Consider the following 21,209-nt stretch of genomic DNA (forward strand, 5'->3'; position numbering starts at 1 on the left):
GGGCAGGGAAGGCTGGGGCCCAGCGCTCTTGCCAGCGGACAGCCGCCACTGCTGCGGTGGCGTTGAGGTACCTCCGAACATCGCTGCTTGGAGGCCTTTCCTGGTTCCTGACAGTGAGGGGCAGCACGAGCCCGGGCACACCAGTCCCCCAGACGCGTGGTTGCCTAAGCCACAGGATGCTTCCAGACCCTATCTGCCTTCCAGATTTGCCAGCACATACTTTCACTGCACTTACAAAAAAAAAAATTAGTTTTTCATCTCAATAGTTTACTCCTTTTTCTAGTAGTTTTCCAGCCAACACATGCATTGTCTGCACAAGATTTAAAGTGAGAACACCAAGACTAAATGGTGGTGAGGTCAATTCCGTGATGGAGAACCAACATTATTCACATAGTTATCCAGGTACCTAAGGTATGCACAGCTGGACAAGACAGACTCGCATGCAGGAAGACAGAAAATTGCTGCAGGGAGCTTCCTAAAATGTGCAGTTGGGACACCATCATAATTCCTACAATGCTTCTGAGCATGTTTCTTCATGATACTTGTCCTCATCATTATGTAGATTAGTAGACCCTGAAAGTGGTTTGCTCATCTTACTGGTGTTTGTTTGTGAAAGTGGGTGGAAGGTGCTTAATGCTCAGGTTGGCAGGAATATACGAACACCATTTCAAACTGCAAGCATTTGCCACCTGTGATCCTCCACCTCCATGCTCCTGTTTTCCCCCTTAAACCCTACAACATGCATGTGAACTGAAGGAAGATTTAAACATGTATGCAGCAGGTGTAAGATGGCTATCGAAGTCACAGTTCACAGACCAGCAGCCTAGCAGAAAAACCTCATGACTAGTATGATCTTAGTGAGCCAAATCCTTTGGTTACTTCTGCAGGTGATGTTTTACATTTGCCACCCAAACACGTGTTATTAACTGGCAGAGAGAAAGACTATTTGCCACGTTGTGGAAGAGTTAAAACACAAGGGCAGGCAATACATGATCACCCCATTATATAGATGCTTTAAGAAAACGATTGGGCAATGTGTCATTTGTTCATTGTACTTACAGTGTAAACGTAACTTCTCATTACTGCTCCTTTATGGAGAATGCAGCAGTACTTCCCTCCATTTACGATTACCTGAGCTTTGCCGAAGAATACTCTTAACCGTGCTGAATGGGCAGGAGTACCACTGATGGTAGGGCTACACATCTCCAAACAAGGAGACTATATAGTGATAGTTGCCACAACATCTTTACTGCCACTAAATAAACATCTTAGGTTCCTGAACTGTTTACAAGGAGAATGTTAAAGCAACTAATTGTATAATGATTTAATAATAATTAAAAAGCTTCCTTAATAAGTTTGCCAATAATTAAAAAAGACTCTAGCCGTAAAAACAGATTACACCTACTAGCATGTGGAGATTGTGCACTCTCTTGTGGTTTTCATCACTTTTTGAAGTGGTGCAGAACACCTGGTCATTATTACTCAAGAACTGCCTTTCTGTTCTCCAGTAACACAGCTCTACAGCATCTAGCAAGAAATTGTAGATACTTTTGCTCACCTTTTGTTTCTCCTTAGGCAGGCAAGAGTAGGTTCAGCATCGTTAAATTTAAACAAAAACCAATGTGAGTGTAGAAAGTGTCTATTGTTAACTACGGTAATTCTGTCATTTTCCCATTTTGGTTAAGATATTAAATTCTACTATAGTCCAGTGAAAACTGCCCATTTTAAGTATCTTGGATCACCTATCATAAACCAAATTACTTTAAAGGATCGGGAGTGTTGTATCTCTTCTTTTCCCAAATTATCAGGTTATGGACAATTTAAAAGCAGTTCTGTTTTATTCTGTTTCTATATATTGATCTGTGGTAGGTAAACTACTTAAAAGTTATGAATTTTATTTGTTGAAGGACTTGTAGTCTTGTGGAGCTGATGATGTAAAACATATCAATAAAGATAAAAACATCTTTAAAGGCTGTATTAACATCTTCCTAAAAGGGTTCCTTGTACTTGAAATGGCACTTTTAACACACAACATTCGCTACAAAAAAAGTGGAAAATATTTTACACCTAAGATTTTGCTTTTAAGACCTGCTTTTTGTGCACCCAGTCCTCACTGAGGCAATGCCAGCAAGTCTCTAAATCAAGTAACAACCAGTTCACCAATGCTTATTTACTTTGTGGTATGTCAGCAGCGATTGAGTTGTGGAAGTATTGTTGCAAGCGTTTTAGTCTACCTATGCACTGGTTTTGATGTATGCCTGATACTTCCTTTTGTAAAACATGAACCTCCACAGACACCAGTGGCTATGTTACTCTAAAAATAAGTTTAGTCATTAATTGAAGTTTTTTTATGCAACTTAAACTCCAGGATGAAAATAAGTACAAATAAGCAAGAACTCACATGCCTTTTTGTTATTAACAATCTCTGCTCTATTTTGGGCTTCATCTACTGCAAAACAATGAACACGGAACTGAATTAGAATGTTTAAAAAGGAAATCTGTTTTGCTACCCTTCAAAATAAAGTATCTGAGGTAAAATTCTGCAATTTTCTTGTCAGCTGTCTAACACTGCTGGCAAGAGAAGACCCAATGCGAAAGGGACAAGCAATATACAAAGAAACTAAAAACAAGCAAATGAAATCCAAGTACTGGAAAAAGGATGAGAATAAAAGGGCAGTGGGGAAGTAAGAAAGCAAAGATTTTTTTTTTAAAAGCTCCAAAAGTGTCTAGGTGCACTATAACAAGTTTTATGAAGTGTTTAGAGCAAGCAAGCATATTTTGAAAGTCGGTTGCTGAAACCAAGGATTTTTAAAGCAATTTAAGTTTGACCTCAACAAAAATCATACTAAGTTCCTGACAGAGCTGCTATCAAGATCAACTTGATTCAGAACTTTGGGAGGTGGAGGAGAATTAGAAAAGCCTTACATATTGCAGGTTACTTAGAAGTAGTCCCTTGACTTCTGGTTGTTTTGAAACGCAGGTAGCATTTTAGCTGAATGCTACGTGTAACATACTTTCTGCTGGCACAGAGCAACCGCTCCGTTATCACGCCAACCAAGTTCCTCTAGGATAGTACCTAGTGGTAAGTTTTAGTTAGTAAGAGATACTCATGAAGAAGTATGGGAAGGAAGACAACAATCCTTTGTGTCATGTCTACAAGCTACAGATAATCCACAGTCTTCAATACAGGGTTTACTTCAATGTAGTAAACTAATGACAAAGTGATTGGATATGTGCTTAGCACAAAGTTCTCACTCTGTATCAACCACAGCCCTCACTCTTCTCAGACCCAAACAGCCCAAACACTGAACTTGTACTCTCCAGCCAAATTAGTACTTCACAATATTTTTTCTTCAAGTATGCCACTACCTGGGAACATTCAGTCAGCAGATACAAACTCATAAGCTTTTTCATTCTTAATAGAATTCTTTACAGTTGGCCGACAACACAAAATTGAGTTGATCAGAGATTTGTGAACAAGTGCATAACTAGAGTTATCTCATTTTTATCAGGTTATGACACAGTACATCTCTAATGAGAATACACAAGACTTTGCATATCCTCCACGAGACTCTCAAACTTATTTTCTTCTCAAAAGATATGTATAGATTTGATGAAGAGCTAGCAAGGATGATCTGCAGCAGTTAAACACATGCCAGGCCTCCAGATACAAGACTTGGATCAGACTTAATATTCCGAAGGCATCTTCCCCACTAACTGTGTTGTCAGAGCAGTTGCAGATAACTTAGAGAAGTCAGGAAGGAAAAGTTATATAAACTGAGCCAGTACAGCAGAACAGTGACGTTCTCTGCACCACCACTGCAGCCTGCAGGATGGAGGTTTCCTTAGCTACAGGAAGTTACCCGTGACAATTCTGGTTGTTCATTCATGGTCTCCTCTCACTTCCGTAACCTGGAAAAACACAAAAGTCATGAGTCCCTTAGTCTTTTGAAAACTTTCAGAGTTGAGCCCCATGAGTAGGCAGCTCAGCACCACACAGCCGCTTGCTCTCTCCCACTGGGAGAGTGAAGAAGTTAAGAAGGTCAAAAGAAAACTCATGGGTTGAGTTAAAGACAGTTTAACAGGTAAAAAAAGCCACACACAGAAGCAAAGCAAAACAAGGAGTTGATTCACCACTTCCCATCAGCAGGCAGGTGTTCAGCCATCTCCAGAAAAGCAGGGCTCCATCACACGTAATGGTTACTTGGGATGTCAGACACCGTAACTCAAATGTACTCTCTTCCTCCAGCTTTTATTACTGAGCATGACATCACATGGTCTGCAGTACCCGCTTTGGTTCACTGGTGTCAGTGGCCTTGGCTCCCAAATTCTTGTGCACCCCCAGCCTACTCGCCAGCTAGGCAGCATGAGAAACAGACAAGACCTTGATACCAGGTATGCAACTGCTTAGCAGTAACTAAAGCATCTCTCCGTTACCAACAGAGTTTTGGTCACAAATCCAAAACACAGCACCATACCAGCTACTCCGATGAATATTAACTCTATCCCAGTCAAGACCAGTTGTATTTTTTCCTAACAAATAACAAGTATCAAGAAAACCCCAGATATTCAAGTGGCTGGTACCACCAAGATGATTCCAATTCAGGCTGGTAACACCTATAAAAATAGGAAGTTTTTTAAAGCCATTCAGTACATGACTTACAGTCAAGTTTACTGTCGAGGAATGACATAATGCTTAGATTTCATGTTTCATCATATCTGCACGCTTCTGGCTGTGACAGCATGTACTTGCTTTAGTTAGGAATTAAAAAAAAAAATTAGACAACCAGCTCTGAAATTGAGGTGCTTACCTCAGATATCTTAAATATATGCAAACTAGAGACACATAAAAGCTTTGCTACATCTGCCAGTAAGAAATAAAGTGAGTCTCAAACAAATAGTAGCATGGGTCCACCAAGCAGTTGTCCAGACTTGACTGAACTGAAGCCTTAGAAAGCAATGTGTACTTCATGTATTCACAGCAATCACATTTGAGGTTGCCAAAGGCTAAGCTTATTAGCAATGCTTCAAAGTACTGGTAATGTATCCATAAAACATACAAAATCCATCATACAAAACACATATAATAAAACCAAGCAGGATAAGCTGCACATTAAATGAAGCAGCCTGCACTACAGCAGTCTAAAGTGCAAGGGATACCTTGCTGTATGCACAACAGGGCTCGCTCAGTAGTCCCCATGCAGACAGCCTGGGAGAGGGGTGACTGGGTCAGTTATCTACATGTCTACAAAAAACACAGTTGCAGGTCTGTTAGAAAAGCAATGAAATCTGTTTCTCCTCAGCCACAAAGGTATTGCAGGCTGATACTACCTTAACACTTGGGCCTATCTACCATATGCCCTTACTTAGTTAATAAGAAAAAAGTGCTAAACTCCTGCCACTTATCCTCTTATTGTGAGTGTTCCGAAATAAGCCTCTTTATTGGCTAAAGTCAGAATCAGCATGTTTAAAAATACAAAATACAGGCTTAGTATTCAATAGCTAAGGCTTGACGTTTTTGTCCTAGTGGTAAAAAACAGGTTCCCTAAAGCTTTATCCTACCTAAACTTCTCATCTCAGAACTTGCCAAAGGAGTAAAACCAAGACTATGAAGTATGACCACCCTCCAAAAAAATCTATGTAAAAAAGAAATCTAGGCTTGGAATAAAACCAAGATCTTTATGCCAGTAGATTTATAAAGTCATGCCAGACAAGTTGCTTTGGTATCTGCATGGTAGCAAGGGAGAATAGTTTAAAGTTGGAAGTTGTGAAATCAGTTACCAAGAAACAACAGCTTTACATCATGTCTTAAGTTCACTCCAGTTAGGTTTTTACTTTTGTTTAAATAAGCAGATAGCTGAACTGCTTTTACTCTGCATAGTTCTAGTTGATCCTTAGATAAAACAGACTTTTGCAACAGCTACAGTAGTACACTCAGATAAAGTACTTGCAACTGCTAGAACAAACTGCTGATGCTTTTGAAAGTAGAAAGAGGCAGTGACCCACAGTCACTAGGTTCAGCTTTCATTTTAAACACTGAAACATTCTGTAGTATTTGACATGCTGCAGCTCAGACAAGGACATACATCACGGCTTTTAATTTTCAGGCTGAATACTGGTGGCAAAGCCTGTTGCTATAAGAAAATTTAATAAATGCTTCCTAGCATTTGCAATCAGGTTTGATTTAAAATACAAGTAGCTGGCTTCAACTACAAATACTAAGTTCCTCATTTCTCTGAAAGGAGGAGATAACTTGCATTACAATCTGACCCAGGTCTCACGGAGGAGGAAAGCCATACATGTTTGTGCTTCACAAGCGTCAATTTTAACTTTAAAATATATTGCAGCTGAATAACCATGTGAGTCAGCCCTCCACCGGCTGGTTTGAGGTTTATGAATTTCAGCTACATCACTACTGAAGGACCGGTGATGTTACAAAGCTGGATTTTGACAGGATATGCATTTAAAATAAGCAGTCCTAATGATGTACATAGCACTTAATTTCTTGACTTTTTGGTTGAAAAGGAAGGAGGTCTGGCAGTAAATCTTGAATTAATTTTTATCAGGGGAACTCTCTTGAATGGCATCAAGCAAGAACTAAACTAACAAGTAATCCCATTTAAATTACAGAGTTTACACAGAACTAGTTTTCAAGTTCCAGTAATTTGGGGTAACAACCTGCGTGTACACCTCACATCAGAAATAAGCTCGGCTGGTGTAATTTAAAAAAGACCACTGGCAAGATTAATACTAAAATGCATATTAACTTGTTTTATTGAGGCACAACAAGGCATTGTGAATAGCCCGTATCTGAGGCAATCAATAGTGTAGTAAGCTGGACATTAATACAATTTAGGGTAAGTGCAAACAATATACATTCACAGCTTTACTAGCAAGGCTACATCACAACTGATAAAGTGCCAAATTAGTGCTGATTCAGTACCCCATTTCCACGATTTCACCTTGCACAACAGGACCATCATTTCCCCCAATAATGGAACCACATCTCTTCTGTAGAGTCAGTAGTAAGTGCAAAGCTAATCCCACCCCCCTCCACCAAGGTGTTTGGAGCAGCTCTTTTGTAAACATCGCACTGGATTTTAGTCCTGATAAAGGAGGTATCCCGAAAAGGTGGAGTATTTCCAGCTACTTCCATAGATGGCTCCCCGATGCAGACGCAACCAGATCTGATCTCCCTGGAACAGCTGCAGGACTGCATGATTACTAGCTGTTTCATGATCAGGAGCCCCATCATTTGCATATGCTGACACTAGGACCTCTTCATTCTTCATGAGATTCACATACAGGGGAACATTTACAGCCAGTTTCAGCATGTGGAAGATGAAGACATATGTACCATTCACTGGACAGTTGAACCTACCAAGCTGGATATCAAAAGTTTCTCCGAGGTTGTTCAGCAACAGATCAAACACAATTGGCTGGTCTAGAGTTCCAGGGGCCAAGTTAGATGTTCTAGCTGCAGAGAAGGCAACTCTCATCTGCTGTGGGAGGGGGTAGACATGCACTGGTAGTATAGTGGCAGCTTGGCTTGTCACTGGCATATCAACAGGGGTGATGCTGCGGGAGTCTCCCTGCCCAGAATCTCCACTGTTAAAGGTTTCATTGTCTCGTTCTGGACTGCTCACCTGAGAGGAATCACTCCATCCTGCTGTTAGAGATCATTAGCAATGGTAAGTATTATAACAGGCTACCCTTAAACATGCAAGTATCATCTTAAGCAGCAAGAGTATGAGCTTTGCAACAGATTTGTCTTTCAGCTACAGCAAGCTGCCAAAGGACTCCAGCAAGAACAGAAACATGAAACTGGTTTACATTCACACTTGCATTCTGCAAGATGGACTATAATTTACCTGCAAACAATTACTTCTCAGTTTTTAGTAGGAGAGGGCAGCTGCCTGCAGTAGTTTTAGCTTTAGTATTTGCCACATATCAGCATAAAAAAAGCATATGCTGAGTGAAAATAAGATGTAATTTGTGAAAAAAAAAAAACAAAATTACCAGGAGCCAAGTAGTTTAGTCACCTTCGAGAACCAAATTTGCACTTCAAGTTACCTCAATACTGTTCTAGAGTTGCATCCTTAGTAGATCAAATTATGATGCTAGAATATTTTATGCCTGAAGAACTAGAATTGCTTAAGCTTTCTGCACCCCAGTCCCCAAAATTAAGCTGTTTATCTTTTCAAATAAGCAAATTAAAAGCGTCTAGAATGAAAACATTAATAGATCTGAGAAATTCAAAGCAGTCACACTCGAGTTGCAAGCTGTTATTTCTACTGGAAAGGAACACCTTAAGACATCCAATGAAACTAAGTTAAAACTGTATGTCAATGCTAATGAGAACTTCTGTCAACTGTTCTCACCACAATCTCATTTTTTTAATTCTCATCTTGAACTATAGTTATGAGTCTTCCCTCAGACTGAGAGACGACCTGCTTTATCCTAAAACAGTTTCCATTATACACCATGATTTCCCTTTATTCTTCAAAGTAGCACTTTACATTACTCATCTCATTTTTCATATATAGTACTGTAAGTCCAGCTTTTTCCAGCACATACAGTAGGATTAAATAGTCTCATTCCCAACTCTTCAAAATACATGCTATTCATGCTTGGATTCAAACAGCTAGTCTTATGTATTTCAGTTTTGTACTCCAGCATGGAAGTACAGAGTAGAGCTGATTTCCAAACAACATTTTTTTCTATGAAAAAGCTATCTTACAAAGTTTCTGGGATCTGATAGCTTATCCAGAATTAGGGGAGACCACACAATTAAGGGAAGAAACCAAATGCAACATTGGCACCACCCTGTTTGCCTAGTCACTTTATTTGTGAAGTTCAGCGAGGTACCATTGTGTCAGAACTTTGACACATGAAGACACCATATTGAGATTAGTGAAATTAGATCTGCTGCTATGCAATGCTGTCTAAGAGCAGTACTTAAAGCTTCTGAATAGCTTGGTTAATTTACCCCAAGCATGACCTGTTTGATCAGTGATAGGCAGTACATGGTGATTCTCACTATTAACAATAACACTCCCCTGAAACTGATGCTAGACTTACCTCTTGAATTTGCTCGAGGACCACTAGTTATCCCACCTCGTTTGTAGCACTGCTGGTAATTAACATCCTAGAAGAGAACAGAATTATTAGGAAGATGGCTATAAGAAAATCTGAAAACAAGGGGGGCTAACAAATATAGTATTTTTTCATTTGCACCATTAATTCAAGCTCTAGAATAGACAATGATAGATGTCAGAATAAACATGTAGATAAACAACCTTATTTATGGAAAATGTACTTTTACCATACTTAACACAAAATTAAAGAGCTATTTTGATGACAGCTCTAGCAAGTTAGTTTCTGAACTATACACTCAGTTCATTAAGCAATACCTTAAATCTCAGGTCTGTTAGAAGTTCACGAGTCAATACAGAAGAGTATATTTAATTTCAAAGCTGAAGACCCTCTTCCCACCAGGAACCTTTGCTTGCTTATACATTGTTTTCGTGATTTTTAACCTAACCACATTCTCAGCCAGTCCATTTAGGACTTCATTATACTACATAGGCATTGAGTACCAACTTTAAAATCCACAGTAAAATAGACTCATTCTACCACATCTTATTTGCCATCTGCTCACATTTCAGAGATTCCCTTCAGACTAAAATCAACCTGTCATACAAACATGTTATCTATCTGAACTCACTGCCTATTTCAACTGCTGTCTACTGTTCCAAAAAAGTTTTGTCTAGGAAACAAAACTAACCTCTAGCTTGTCAGGAATAGTTCATCCATTAAGCTAATGAAAAGCTACACTAATAAAAGACTTAGCTCCTGTACAGTCCTCAGAAGGCTACCAGAAAAAGTCAATACTTACCCTCTGAGAATATGGCATTCCAGCATAATCTCTACCAGGAAACTGCAGCTGGCCATAGTTGCCATTAGTTATTGAAGGTGAGCCTCTGTATGCATCAAAACCTATTCAAAAAAGTTATTTATCCAATATAATTCATTGTTTGGTTTTCCCCCTACAAGTCCAGAATACAGCCAGAGCTCCCTTTTGGCAATTATCAGGTGTGTTAAGTTACACATCTACTCCTTAATTCAGAATCTGGAGCAGAGTCACATCACTCCTGTGAAGAATGTATTTTATTGGCTACTCAGAACTACCCACTGCAGATGTATCAAAATTACATGTTTAAAGTATTAACAACAGACCTTAATGACTGTCTGTTTGATACTAATGGCACTTCACAGAGCAGCTGAAAAGCTTCCTAGATTGAGACAGGATTTAACATAGAATTAAGTACTTTCTTTTGCTATTACAAACACTTCACTATTACTGTTACACATTTAGGTGCTGCTGTAAGATTTAGCCTCTTTAGCTACTGGACTAACTACCAAAGAGGAGCTGCAAGCAATTTAGTACCAGACCTTTAACTGCTGTTAAGTTAGAGCTATGCAACTCATTGTCTGTACATGTTCCTGTACAAGGTATTGAGCAGTCTTTGCCCAATAGCTGAAACAACTATCACAGACTAAGTGCCCTTCTACTTTAAAGTGGGGTAGACCACAGATACCAGTAACTAAGTTAGTAACTTCTTATAGGCAGCTAAAACTTTCTGTAGTACTTCAGCTAGCAGCAGAGTAGCAACTGATTTGTAGAGACCAAAGAATCCTCCTCTTGTAAAAACTCTTCAGATTGTTATTGGTCCAGAAGGGCTCTCCAGTTCTGGGAACCTCTCCCCCACTCCAGCTTCTGCTGGTAATATAAAAGCCAGCAATGCTAACAAAGACTTTCTTTCGGGGCAAATACTGCAAGTAACATCTGAAGAGAATGTTAGCAAGACAGATACCAAGAGAAAGAACAAAGGGGATAAAAAGTTTGGAATGGCAAATGAAACAGCAAGCAGAAAAGTCTATACAATTAAGTATTTTAATAACCTATCAGTGAAAGTTTCTACTTTCATAATTCAAAAAGCTTTAAACTTGCTCTGCCAGTTCACCTGACACCTGAAGTACAGGGACTACAAATGAAAGTCAGAATGAACTTGCTTAAATTCTATAGAACACCCTATTCTCTGTACTCTTAAACTCTTGTTTTAAGAAGTTTCACACATAGAACTTACATTTAATACTATGTTACTACAGTTAATGTTACTACATTAGGGTTTTTTAAAGACAAACATACCTTTGTATCCACCAGGGGAACGATATGAATTAGCCAGTGACCTTCCACCTCTAGCAGTTCCTCTGACAGACCCACGACTGTTAAGGTAAGGCTGAGGGGGTCTGGGAATAACATTAGTCTGTGCTGGATAAAAGGCAAGGCTACCATTGCTAACAGGAACTGTTCCATCGGGTTGGTAATTCACTGCTTGAAACAGAAGGCACAGGTGAATTCAACGCTTTTAACTGTAAGTTATGACACCTCGAAGCAAGGGCAGCATTAGGAAGTTCAGAGACTGATTAAGCTGTTCTGAATATCCTGTTGTTCTGCCCCTCCATTATTCAATTAAGTGGGGATCCTCCCCTTTGTTCTGTAGAGTGTAATGCTTATTAAAATGTACTGTTCACAGCCCAGGCTATCAGCATAAGGCCCTAATGCTTCCAACAAGGTTCAGTTACACAGGTCAGAACAAGCTTGCTAGCAGCACCAATAACCAAGCCAGAGTAAAATCAAGTATCACCTGATTAAGAATTTTCTCTTAGAGACAACACTGTTTTACTAGCAAGACATCAGTGGTCTATCTAATAAGCTAGGTCACCTCAGCATTGACATCCTTCAAAACAATGAGACAAATTTAATCTTATCTAGAGAGCAGCTGTGGAAAGTCAGATATTTGGGTTCAGTCTCTTCAACAGACAGTCCTACCACCTGTTATGAGGCAGTTCAACCCCATGCAGCAGGTATTCAAGAGTACTTTTCACTCACAGGGTGGTTGGTTTACATGGGACCATGCTTCATACCAATCCAAAAAGCTTAAAACTCAGAGTGACAGTCTAAACTTCTTCCTGAAATCTGTGCAGAGCCACTGCACAAGATTAATCAAAAAACTGTGATGTTCTGTCAAAATAACGGTATAGGTTGATCACCTGTAGTTTCTGAAGGAGCATTCAAACTAAATATGCTTTCCTGACTGCTATACCTAAGTTGTTCTTTGGAGGTCTTAATCTTCACATCTCACTGACTTCACACAGTATCAGTCTGTTTCTAGTATAATTCCTGTGAAAATTCTCCTCACAGAAAACCAATAGTTTTAAGCGAGCTCAAGTCACTCAATTAGATATTCTTATAAATCCAGATCTCTAGCTGTCATCTTCCTTTCATCCTAGAACCTGTGTCAGGCATATTTAGGGGCTAGTTTAATTTCAAATTTAGTATCAAGTATACTGTACCAGGTGAATTTATATCTGAATGTCAAGCAGGTCAGTTTTCTGTTGAATAAGACAGCTCAGACCCCACTTACCAGAAGTTTAGTATTCCTCAGATCAGACTGAAAACTTATCCCAACTTCCTTATTTAGCATTAAGCTCCTAGCACAGACAGCACTAGCATCTATTACCAGAGAACAAATTAATGGTTCCAAATACGAGCGTTTCATCATCGCTTCAATTCCAAGCAAGCAATTGTTTGCCTAACAAGTATCACTGCATACTTGAATTCCCCACCTATTGGGAAATTCAGGCATGTAAGTGACACTGTCCATGCAACTAGTACAGAAATTAGTGTGAAGCAGCCTTTTATCCTGCTAGCAGTTGTGAAATTAAGTTTATGTACCATACCATCAACTAGATTGATGTAACCCTAATGTTAACAGGTGCTTCTTAAGTGTTTAAGAATTTCACTAATTTTCACAGTACATGGTGATGAATTAAAATACTACAACCTGAAAAATCTTTAAAGACTACTTGAAACAGATACAAGTACAGTTCTCACCTGAAGACAGAGATTCTTGTGAAAGAGAGGTTTGTTCTGAAACATGAGAAGATTGCAACTGGCATTGAGGAGGAGTCTGTGTACTTGCTGTAGAGAAACTCTGGTTATATCCTGTCGAATATGAAGAATCCTCTTTAGTTTCCTGTTCTTTACGCGGGGGCAGTGGTGCGTTCACTTTAAATACCTATAACATATTTCAAGACAAGTGCTTAACACTACCAGTTAAAGTGTCTGCCTAATGCCACCACCCTGCTATGCCATGGTTTGACCCCATATGCCTAGATCAGTATCTAGAACACCAATTGTTTCTCAATAATCAAACATTGAACTTCAACCCATCCTTTTCCCCCCTCAGTAAACTTAAACTTACTCCTGGTTATGCAGCTACTACCCAAGAAACATAGCTTGATTGACCATAGCTAACATAGCTGATCAACAGAACAGCTACCAGACAATAATCTATTTTCCTTCTATGGAAAATCTACTGTTAAATTCACTGACTAGCTGTCCTACAGCTTTTGACCTGAAGCTGGGACAGCATATACTGAGATGAGATACTCACATTTGGGAAGAATTTGGGTCTTCATACATGTCTTGGAACCTGATGCAATGCTACTATTCACTCAAATACTGTATTAGTCAGCCTTCACCTCTTCAGTAGACTGAGCCTTAACTTTCCTACTTGTTTCAAGTTCCCTCAGAGTAAACATAAGTAACAACCCTGTAATTAAAATTTTAACATATAGCCTGGACAATAGAGTGGGGCTCAAATATTACTGCTAGTTACATCTAATCAACCAGGGTTCAGTCACTCCAGTGACTAGATTGCTTTATACCAATATCCCAAAGTTACCAGAATTGATGATGTCAAATGTCAAGATCAAATAGGAAAGAAGTCTATTCTGAGTAAAAGGATCTGAATTTCACATAAAGCTGTCAGCAGTACACATACTGAGTCTAGAGGTGTATATGACCATTCTCCAAATTTATAAGTTGTCTGAAGATAGACCAGGGCAAAACTGCAGCTAGATACAAGGAATAGCTTCACAGCTTGACAACTCTTGTCATTTGCAGAAGCCTCTGTAATTAAATTGGGAAATGAATATTCTTTTCTGGGTTAAGAAACCAAGTACTGCCCCTAAGAGGGAGCCAGCACAGAAACCCCTCATGGTACTGCAGTGTTAAATATAGATTATGAATCATGATTTTGCTGGCTTTTTATTTTACCAAATGAGGTGATCAAACTGATCCGTGCAATCCTCTAAGAGAAATCTGAGGATGCTGTGCAGTCAGGTTGTCAACAGGCACATCCTGGAGTACTTCTACCAAGTGGTCTACTTTCTCCTACAGTGAGGGTTACAGATTGAATTCTAACAAAGTACTAGGACTACAGGCAGGATCTGCCTTTAAGCTTCCATAAGCACAATAGCAACAATAGGGTGTTCAGACATCTGAGTACATTTAATCAGATGCTTCCATTATTGCCCCTGTACCACCACTATTTGGCAAGGAGCCATCTGACTCCTGCCTATCTACTGAAATCCAATGGATGTATTTTCCTGGAAGCAATGAGAACTTCAGCAATGTAATCTTTTGCACTGTAAAGTTAAAGACTGCCTCCACTACAAGACTTAACACCCTAGCAATTCAGTGCCAGATGTTTCCTAGTTTGACCCAAAAAGCCCAAGAGAAATCCTGAACATTTAACATCTCTGAAATCACTACAGCATTAATTCAAGTGAACTTTCACTGATACCATTGTGATCTAAAAGCACTCTGAACATAGACACAAAGTTCAGATACAATCAGAATGACTGCGAGCAAGATTCTGTATTTATCATGACAGATGTTTATCTAACACACTGGGTCCCCAGAAAGACTCTGGATTCCTTGATCAGAACATGCTGCTATTTCTCCATTTTCATGAAAAATCACCAGTTAGCCACTTAGCATAATTTAAATAGACCTGTCTTAAAAAAAAGACCTCCCTACCACCACTTGCCTTATCTGTACCTCTAAAGAAGGTTCTACTTGTGCAAATGCAGCAAACCAAGGAGAAAGTCATGGTAGTGATTTACTACAGACTACACCAGGATGTCATAGATGCTTTAGTCATTAATTTGTGCTTTGAAAGGCTATTAACTACCTTTTTTTAATCCCCACCAAATCCTAGTACATACATCTCAATATTGCAAGAAGCAGGTTCAAGTTGTGGAACTGCACTGGTACATTTGTTGAAATGAAGAATGCCTTTGGAGAATCACAGCGACCTCTTTCTAAACTTACTTTTGAGTAAGAAGATTAAATGAAGGCTTCTAGTGTCTTCTGAAGACGGTATCAGAGGAGTAAATAAGACCAAATACGGGGAAGGGAGCATTATTAAATGAAGACCCTTCCTCCGGGTCCCTCTAAGCTTGCTCTGCAGATTGACAGTAGTGATGTTAGAGTACATTAAATAGTTATTTTTCAATTAACATTAAAAAATAGATGTTGTTTTCAAGAAACACTCCTCATAGTCTGGTGTCAACTATTCCCTAGACACATATACTGATTACTTGTTAGTAAGATAGGATAATGAGCTACACCAGTCTTTATCAAGGACACATTTTCCATTATTCTGGTGGACTGTTTTACTCCACCAAAACTCCACCAAATACTTTAAAAAGCAGCAGGACAGGTTCAGTCTTCAAAGACCTTTTAGTCCGAACAGCTATACTTCAGGATTCCCTCTCTCCTCTGACATCTTTATTATTTGAAACCTATGCCTAAGAACAGTTCAGGAACAGACAACTAGGGGCACAGCTATAAGTCTGTTGATTTCAGGTCTGATTTCTCCTTAGTTTCTTGAGACTACTAGGATTTTCCAGTATTAAGATTTTGGGACTATACAGAGCAAAACCAGGACCTCTGTTCTGTTCTTGGATCACCTGCTTCTGAAGTTCTGAAGGCACTGGAGAATCATAGTTCTAATCAAGGTTTAACATTAAAACATCAAAATGGTCTATCAAGTTGTGCACTATATCACACAAGAAGCCACTTCCCCAGTATTAGGACTGAATTATTAGCATTTCTGTCAACTATTCTTCTCTGGCCTCTAGTTGCATACTTACAGTCTGCATAGCCTGAAAGGGAGCTGCTGTTATTGTGACAGAACTGCTACTTGCTGGCGGAGACTGAAAGCTTTGGGCTGGTGGTACTGGCGACATGGAAGTGCTTGAAGTAGGCAATGGTGACTGTGGCTCACTTGGGAGGGGAATAGTTGCCTGAGGGAAGAACGAATGTAATGAAAGGTCACTTGATAGTTATCAGGCAGTAACAGAAGCAGTTAATTTGTTCTAAAGCCTAGACTGACAGAAGTCAGCAGTTTCTACAGGATGACATTTGGACATAGTAGAGCTACAAAATAGCTTTTGCTTACAATTTCAAATCTTGCTGTGCATCCTCAGCAAACAGTACTTCTATTGCAGTCTCTGCTGATTAAGTGAAATGTGCCTATGAGCTACTATACATACCACGCATTGTAATAATTTCACAATAAGGAGACATCAGGTATTTTTTCCCCCCCACCGCTACAGAAACAAAATGCCTTCTGTTCTGTTTATTGGGAGATGATTCTCTGGCTGATACCAAAAGTGACAACTTTTCCAAAGAAACTCAGGAAGTTTAGGGAGTTTGATTTTTTCCCTTCCAACTTTATCATGTTTCACATTAGAAACAATGCTGAGTTGTCCAGACAAAGTATTAATGAGCATTAAGTCTCATCTGTGCAGACAGCAAAATGAATATTGATTTAGAATACCAGTATTTATAGAAATCAGAAGTCAAAAGGCATGTAAGGCTCTAGACACAGAATTACCTTACCTGTATTTATAATAGCTCACCTGGGCAATTTCAATCTTTTTAGGTATCAGTGGCTCAGAAATACGTGAACTTGTCTGATACAGTGGCTGGGAAGTATATTTCTCAGTCTCTTGTGAAAGTGATGCTGATACCTAGAAGCAGCCATACATGCATCTGCTATTACAAGGATTATTGCAGAAAGAATAAAGTTCTCCTAGAGCTATGAAATACCAGTGTGTAAGTTGAAACAAGTGGGTTTTGAAAGACCATGACACATTAAGCCCAAAGTAAGTGTACTAACATCTTAACCAAAAGCTTCAAGTAATTAGCTTTAGAGATTCAGACTTAGATTACCCTTCTTACACATTAGGTTGTACAAACCCTGCAAAGTTAGATAATTTTAAGAACTGTAGATTGCTTCAAGCAGTTATTTACAGCGAAGTCTGTGACGCACACCTGTCTCACTGAATTAAATGGCAAGACACGTCTGATGTTGAGGTTCTGGTAGCTGTCGAAGAAGGCTTCAGAGCCAAACTCTGGTTGACTTTTGCAAAAGCCTCACATTCTACAGTTAGCTCGCACTTGTAATACTCAGTTTAAGAATTGCTTATACTTAAATACGCAGCCTAGGGCTTAAGACTACCAGTTCCATTCTCACCATGTATACCATCACAGGTGTCTCAGACGGAACAGGTATGCACTCACATACCAGGAAAGTGCACTGTCACCATGGGGCATATTCCCTAGTTGTGCTGGCAAACAAAGCTCATTTACTGCTTTCCATAAGAAGCAGGACTGGAAAAGCAAGACATGGCACTTCAAGCCTAAGGGACCAGAGATAGGCTGGGCACATGCAACCCTAATTACAAGTTTGCAAAAAACTCAGAACATTCTACTAAATGAGGTGTTCTACGTCACAGCACAGTCTGTGCAATGTTATTTAATCCTTGTCAGCACAAGAAGCCTTACGACACTATAGAAGTGAGAGTAGTTGTCAAGAACCAGGCCAAAACTGCTGATGCAACAGGCAGCAAGAGTATAACTGTTGAGACTGTGACATTCATTCAACTACACAATGTACAACCAGATGATTCTATTTAGGGACCCTGGCAGTGCAGGGTTAACAGCTAGACTGGATCTTAAAAGGTCTCTTCCAACCAGATGATTCTATTTAGGGACCCTGGCAGTGCAGGGTTAACAGCTAGACTGGATCTTAAAAGGTCTCTTCCAACCAGATGATTCTGTGATTCTATTAAGGAATAGTGATACACACACAGTATACTGATAGCACATTCATCAGCAAAAAAACATTTTAAAAAGCATGAATATTTCCCCATTATAATCTACATACACTGTAGTATATTAGATAGTTCAACAGGGAACAGCCAGCTGTGTTTCTGAACACAACACCACACTATGCAAGAGATCTTTAAGACAGTGATCTGAAATATTGTTTTCACCTCTAAACAATATTTCAATGCTAGCTGAAGATTTAACTGCACATGAATACAGTTAAGAAAGCAAAGTTTGAGGTCTTGGCTGAACACCAGGAAGTCAGATTCCCAGTATTTCTTCAGTTAGTGCTTGAGAGAACTCATCTCGGTCTTCAGCTTACAGAGAAGTCTGCTATTTCATGACAATACCCATCCCAATTCATACTTACTCTGTGTTGTCATTAGAGGGAGTATTATACACCGTAACCAAAGCAAGTATTTATGCTGCTCATATATTCCCACAAGAACATGCACCACATTTTCTAGCCTGCATTTTTCATCCTATGCTCTTCCTATTTCAAGGGGCAGACTGTTCACATTCATGTGGTGTTAGGAAGACTCTTCCAACCATCTTTAAGCATTCCAGAACATAGGCTATACTATTGCTTTTACTTGCATCCTGTCCTTGTATGTTGTTCAGGTATAGTTATACTCAGGAGAGGCCCCACCAGATAGATAGGGCTAGCTATCACACAGATCTTTGAATGCCAACGAACCCCTGGGTATACTACCTGTGGTGCCTGTGCTGTCACCAAGTCTTCAGTTTCAGAGCCAGAAAGAGTTGGATCAGCAGATGCTAGGGATGTGTTTGAACCATGCAGCGTCATGGATGAAGCAGCAGCCTTGCAAGAAGAGAAAACTGAGATAAGGTTTCAGAAGATTATCTTAAATCTTCAGTTTCACCAAAACACACTGATTATTTCCAAATAAACCTCAGGATAAGGCAGGAGCTGAAGTGCTTTGACCAGTTAGTCTGAGTTTTAGGAATTTGTTAGGGGCAATGAAACCTATTTAATAGCCAAACTAGCAAAACATGCAAGCAGAGTAAGCAAATTTAAGGTTCCCTTAACCATATCTACCAAAGTTTGAGACACTATCTTTGTGAGGATCTTAAAGATGAAGACATGTACTACCTAGGAAAGAAGCAGCACGTTCTTTTGCATGCAGCTATTAGCTCTGACTTGAATCTATGGGTTAAATATTCAAACTATGTCAGCACATCTTCAACATACTTTTTACTTCAAGAAATCTCAAACATACGTTGCTGCTTTTTAAGCAGAGGAAGAGCCAACTTTGCCAACATTTGAGGGATCTTAGACTTGCAAGTTACTAGCTTATATGAAATTTGTTACAAAACCACTGATAACAAGAAAAATCAATTGAAGTACTAAGCCTATTCTGATTAACCCCTATGTCATTCCTTGGCTACAGCTTTGCCTCGTCAGGGCAGTCCTAACTTCCAACTTACTTGAAGGGGTTGTTGAAGAAAATCATTCTGACTTGGCAGTTTTTGTTCTTTTGAAGCTGTAAAGAAGAATGTATTAAGCAACATTTACTTTTAAATTCAAACACTACATACAGTTTTCAAAAAGTAGAACTGCACACTGAAACATCTGGTTTATGAAGATGCACACTGTTGTGTGCACTGCAAATATTTAGTCTTGGCATCAGTAAACTACACCCAATTAAAAACTTCAGCTCTTTCGTAAAAGAGGACAGGTTATTCAATGATAAAAATATTTCTACCATAAAAGATACCCATTTTCCAGATTTAAAAAGGCAATTATTACATATTTAATAAACTGGGTAATTGTGTTTTATAGCCCAAGAGCCACCCAAACAGTTTAACATGGCAGAAAGATCCAGTTTTATTAGGTGTAACTAGGTAACTGCTCCTTATCCTGAGCTCATTCACAGCTTTTGTCTATATACACCACATCTAGACAAGTTTGTTACACAGATACAGTATGTCAATTCTGCAGCTGGGTTCAGAAGCACATGCCAGTCAATGTTTCTACAAACATTCCACTTCCAGGCAGATGCACCAACTTCAGCAATAAATAAGCAGGTAAGTGGCTTCAGTTGCCTTTTTTTAAAATCTGACATTGGTATTCTTTAATTAGACAAGATGTCTTCACCAGGCCTGATGATCTACAGCCCAAGCAAACTGTTAGCATTTGCAAAATCTTACATACAGTTTACACTTAAAGTATTACATACCTACAGAACTACTGGCTGGAGTAACTGAAGGTGATTGGGATGAACCAATGGCACTTGGTGAAGCTTTATCAAAATCCAGAATGGATTCCTTTTGAAAAAAGATCATTGGTTGGGAGAAAAACATAATTCAAACTAGATACAAATGATACTAGATACTCATTTGACAGGTTGTAGTTTGCTAATTAGAGCTAGATTCATTCATTCAGTGCAAACATGCATCGCCAGCACTGTTTTCCCTAACCCAGTAGGAATTGGAGCTTTGTGCTACAACAGCAGAGAAAAACATACTTGCATGAAGTTGTAAGTCCCTTGTATCTGAGTCATCAAATCCTGAAGTTTTTCCCTTCTCAATACTGGATCTTTTGGAAGAGTTGAAGTAGAGCAAAATTCTGCAGCTGGCTGATGTACAGGTTTAGGCACCTAATAAGGAGAAAAAATATTAAATCTAATACTGGAAGCAAGACAAGATGCTTTATCCAGTGTACTTCCAGAGCAACCTATAGGTGTCACACTGTGCACCAAGGAATTCTGTGCTGTTACTGATATTTCATGAATCAAGCTTTTACTGTATTAAAAAAATCAGCTTACTGTTGCCACAACTAGTTAAACCACAGAATTAATTTGATTCAGTTTCTTGCAGTAAGATGTACAGAAGACAATAGGTCTTCTGCGGACTGTCTGCATTTAGTGCAAAATTAGGCACCTCCATCTCAGGAAACCCATGCATTTAATTGGAAGGCCAAAACAAATCAAAGCTGCACCGCTCCAGATTTAAAACATACTTTCTCCCAGTAGACCCCATACCAGTAAGTGAAGTTCTTATTAGGATGGCATTTCTAGACATTCTGAAGAAACTGCACCTAAAAGATACATTGCAAGCAAGTGACTCAGGATTAGACCAAAATCCTTCCACT

At 39.2% G+C, this 21,209-nt stretch overlaps 1 protein-coding gene across 1 annotated transcript in view; it reads right to left on the reverse strand.

The window, feature by feature from the left end:
* Positions 1-6,750: 6,750 nt before the first annotated feature.
* Positions 6,751-21,209, reverse strand: part of CAPRIN2 (caprin family member 2) — a 34,229-nt gene continuing 19,770 nt past the window's right edge. The window contains exons 9-17 of the mRNA XM_010142211.1: positions 20,296-20,383; positions 19,544-19,599; positions 18,807-18,917; positions 16,072-16,224; positions 12,962-13,145; positions 11,213-11,398; positions 9,899-9,999; positions 9,082-9,148; positions 6,751-7,669 (exon numbers count right to left, since the gene is read on the reverse strand). Coding sequence (XP_010140513.1) covers positions 7,101-7,669; positions 9,082-9,148; positions 9,899-9,999; positions 11,213-11,398; positions 12,962-13,145; positions 16,072-16,224; positions 18,807-18,917; positions 19,544-19,599; positions 20,296-20,383 — 1,515 coding nt within the window. The 3' untranslated portion in view covers positions 6,751-7,100. The remainder of the gene's footprint in view (positions 7,670-9,081; positions 9,149-9,898; positions 10,000-11,212; positions 11,399-12,961; positions 13,146-16,071; positions 16,225-18,806; positions 18,918-19,543; positions 19,600-20,295; positions 20,384-21,209) is intronic.

Source organism: Buceros rhinoceros, unplaced genomic scaffold, assembly GCF_000710305.1.
Source record: "Buceros rhinoceros silvestris isolate BGI_N320 unplaced genomic scaffold, ASM71030v1 scaffold1338, whole genome shotgun sequence".
Lineage (NCBI taxonomy): Eukaryota > Metazoa > Chordata > Aves > Bucerotiformes > Bucerotidae > Buceros > Buceros rhinoceros.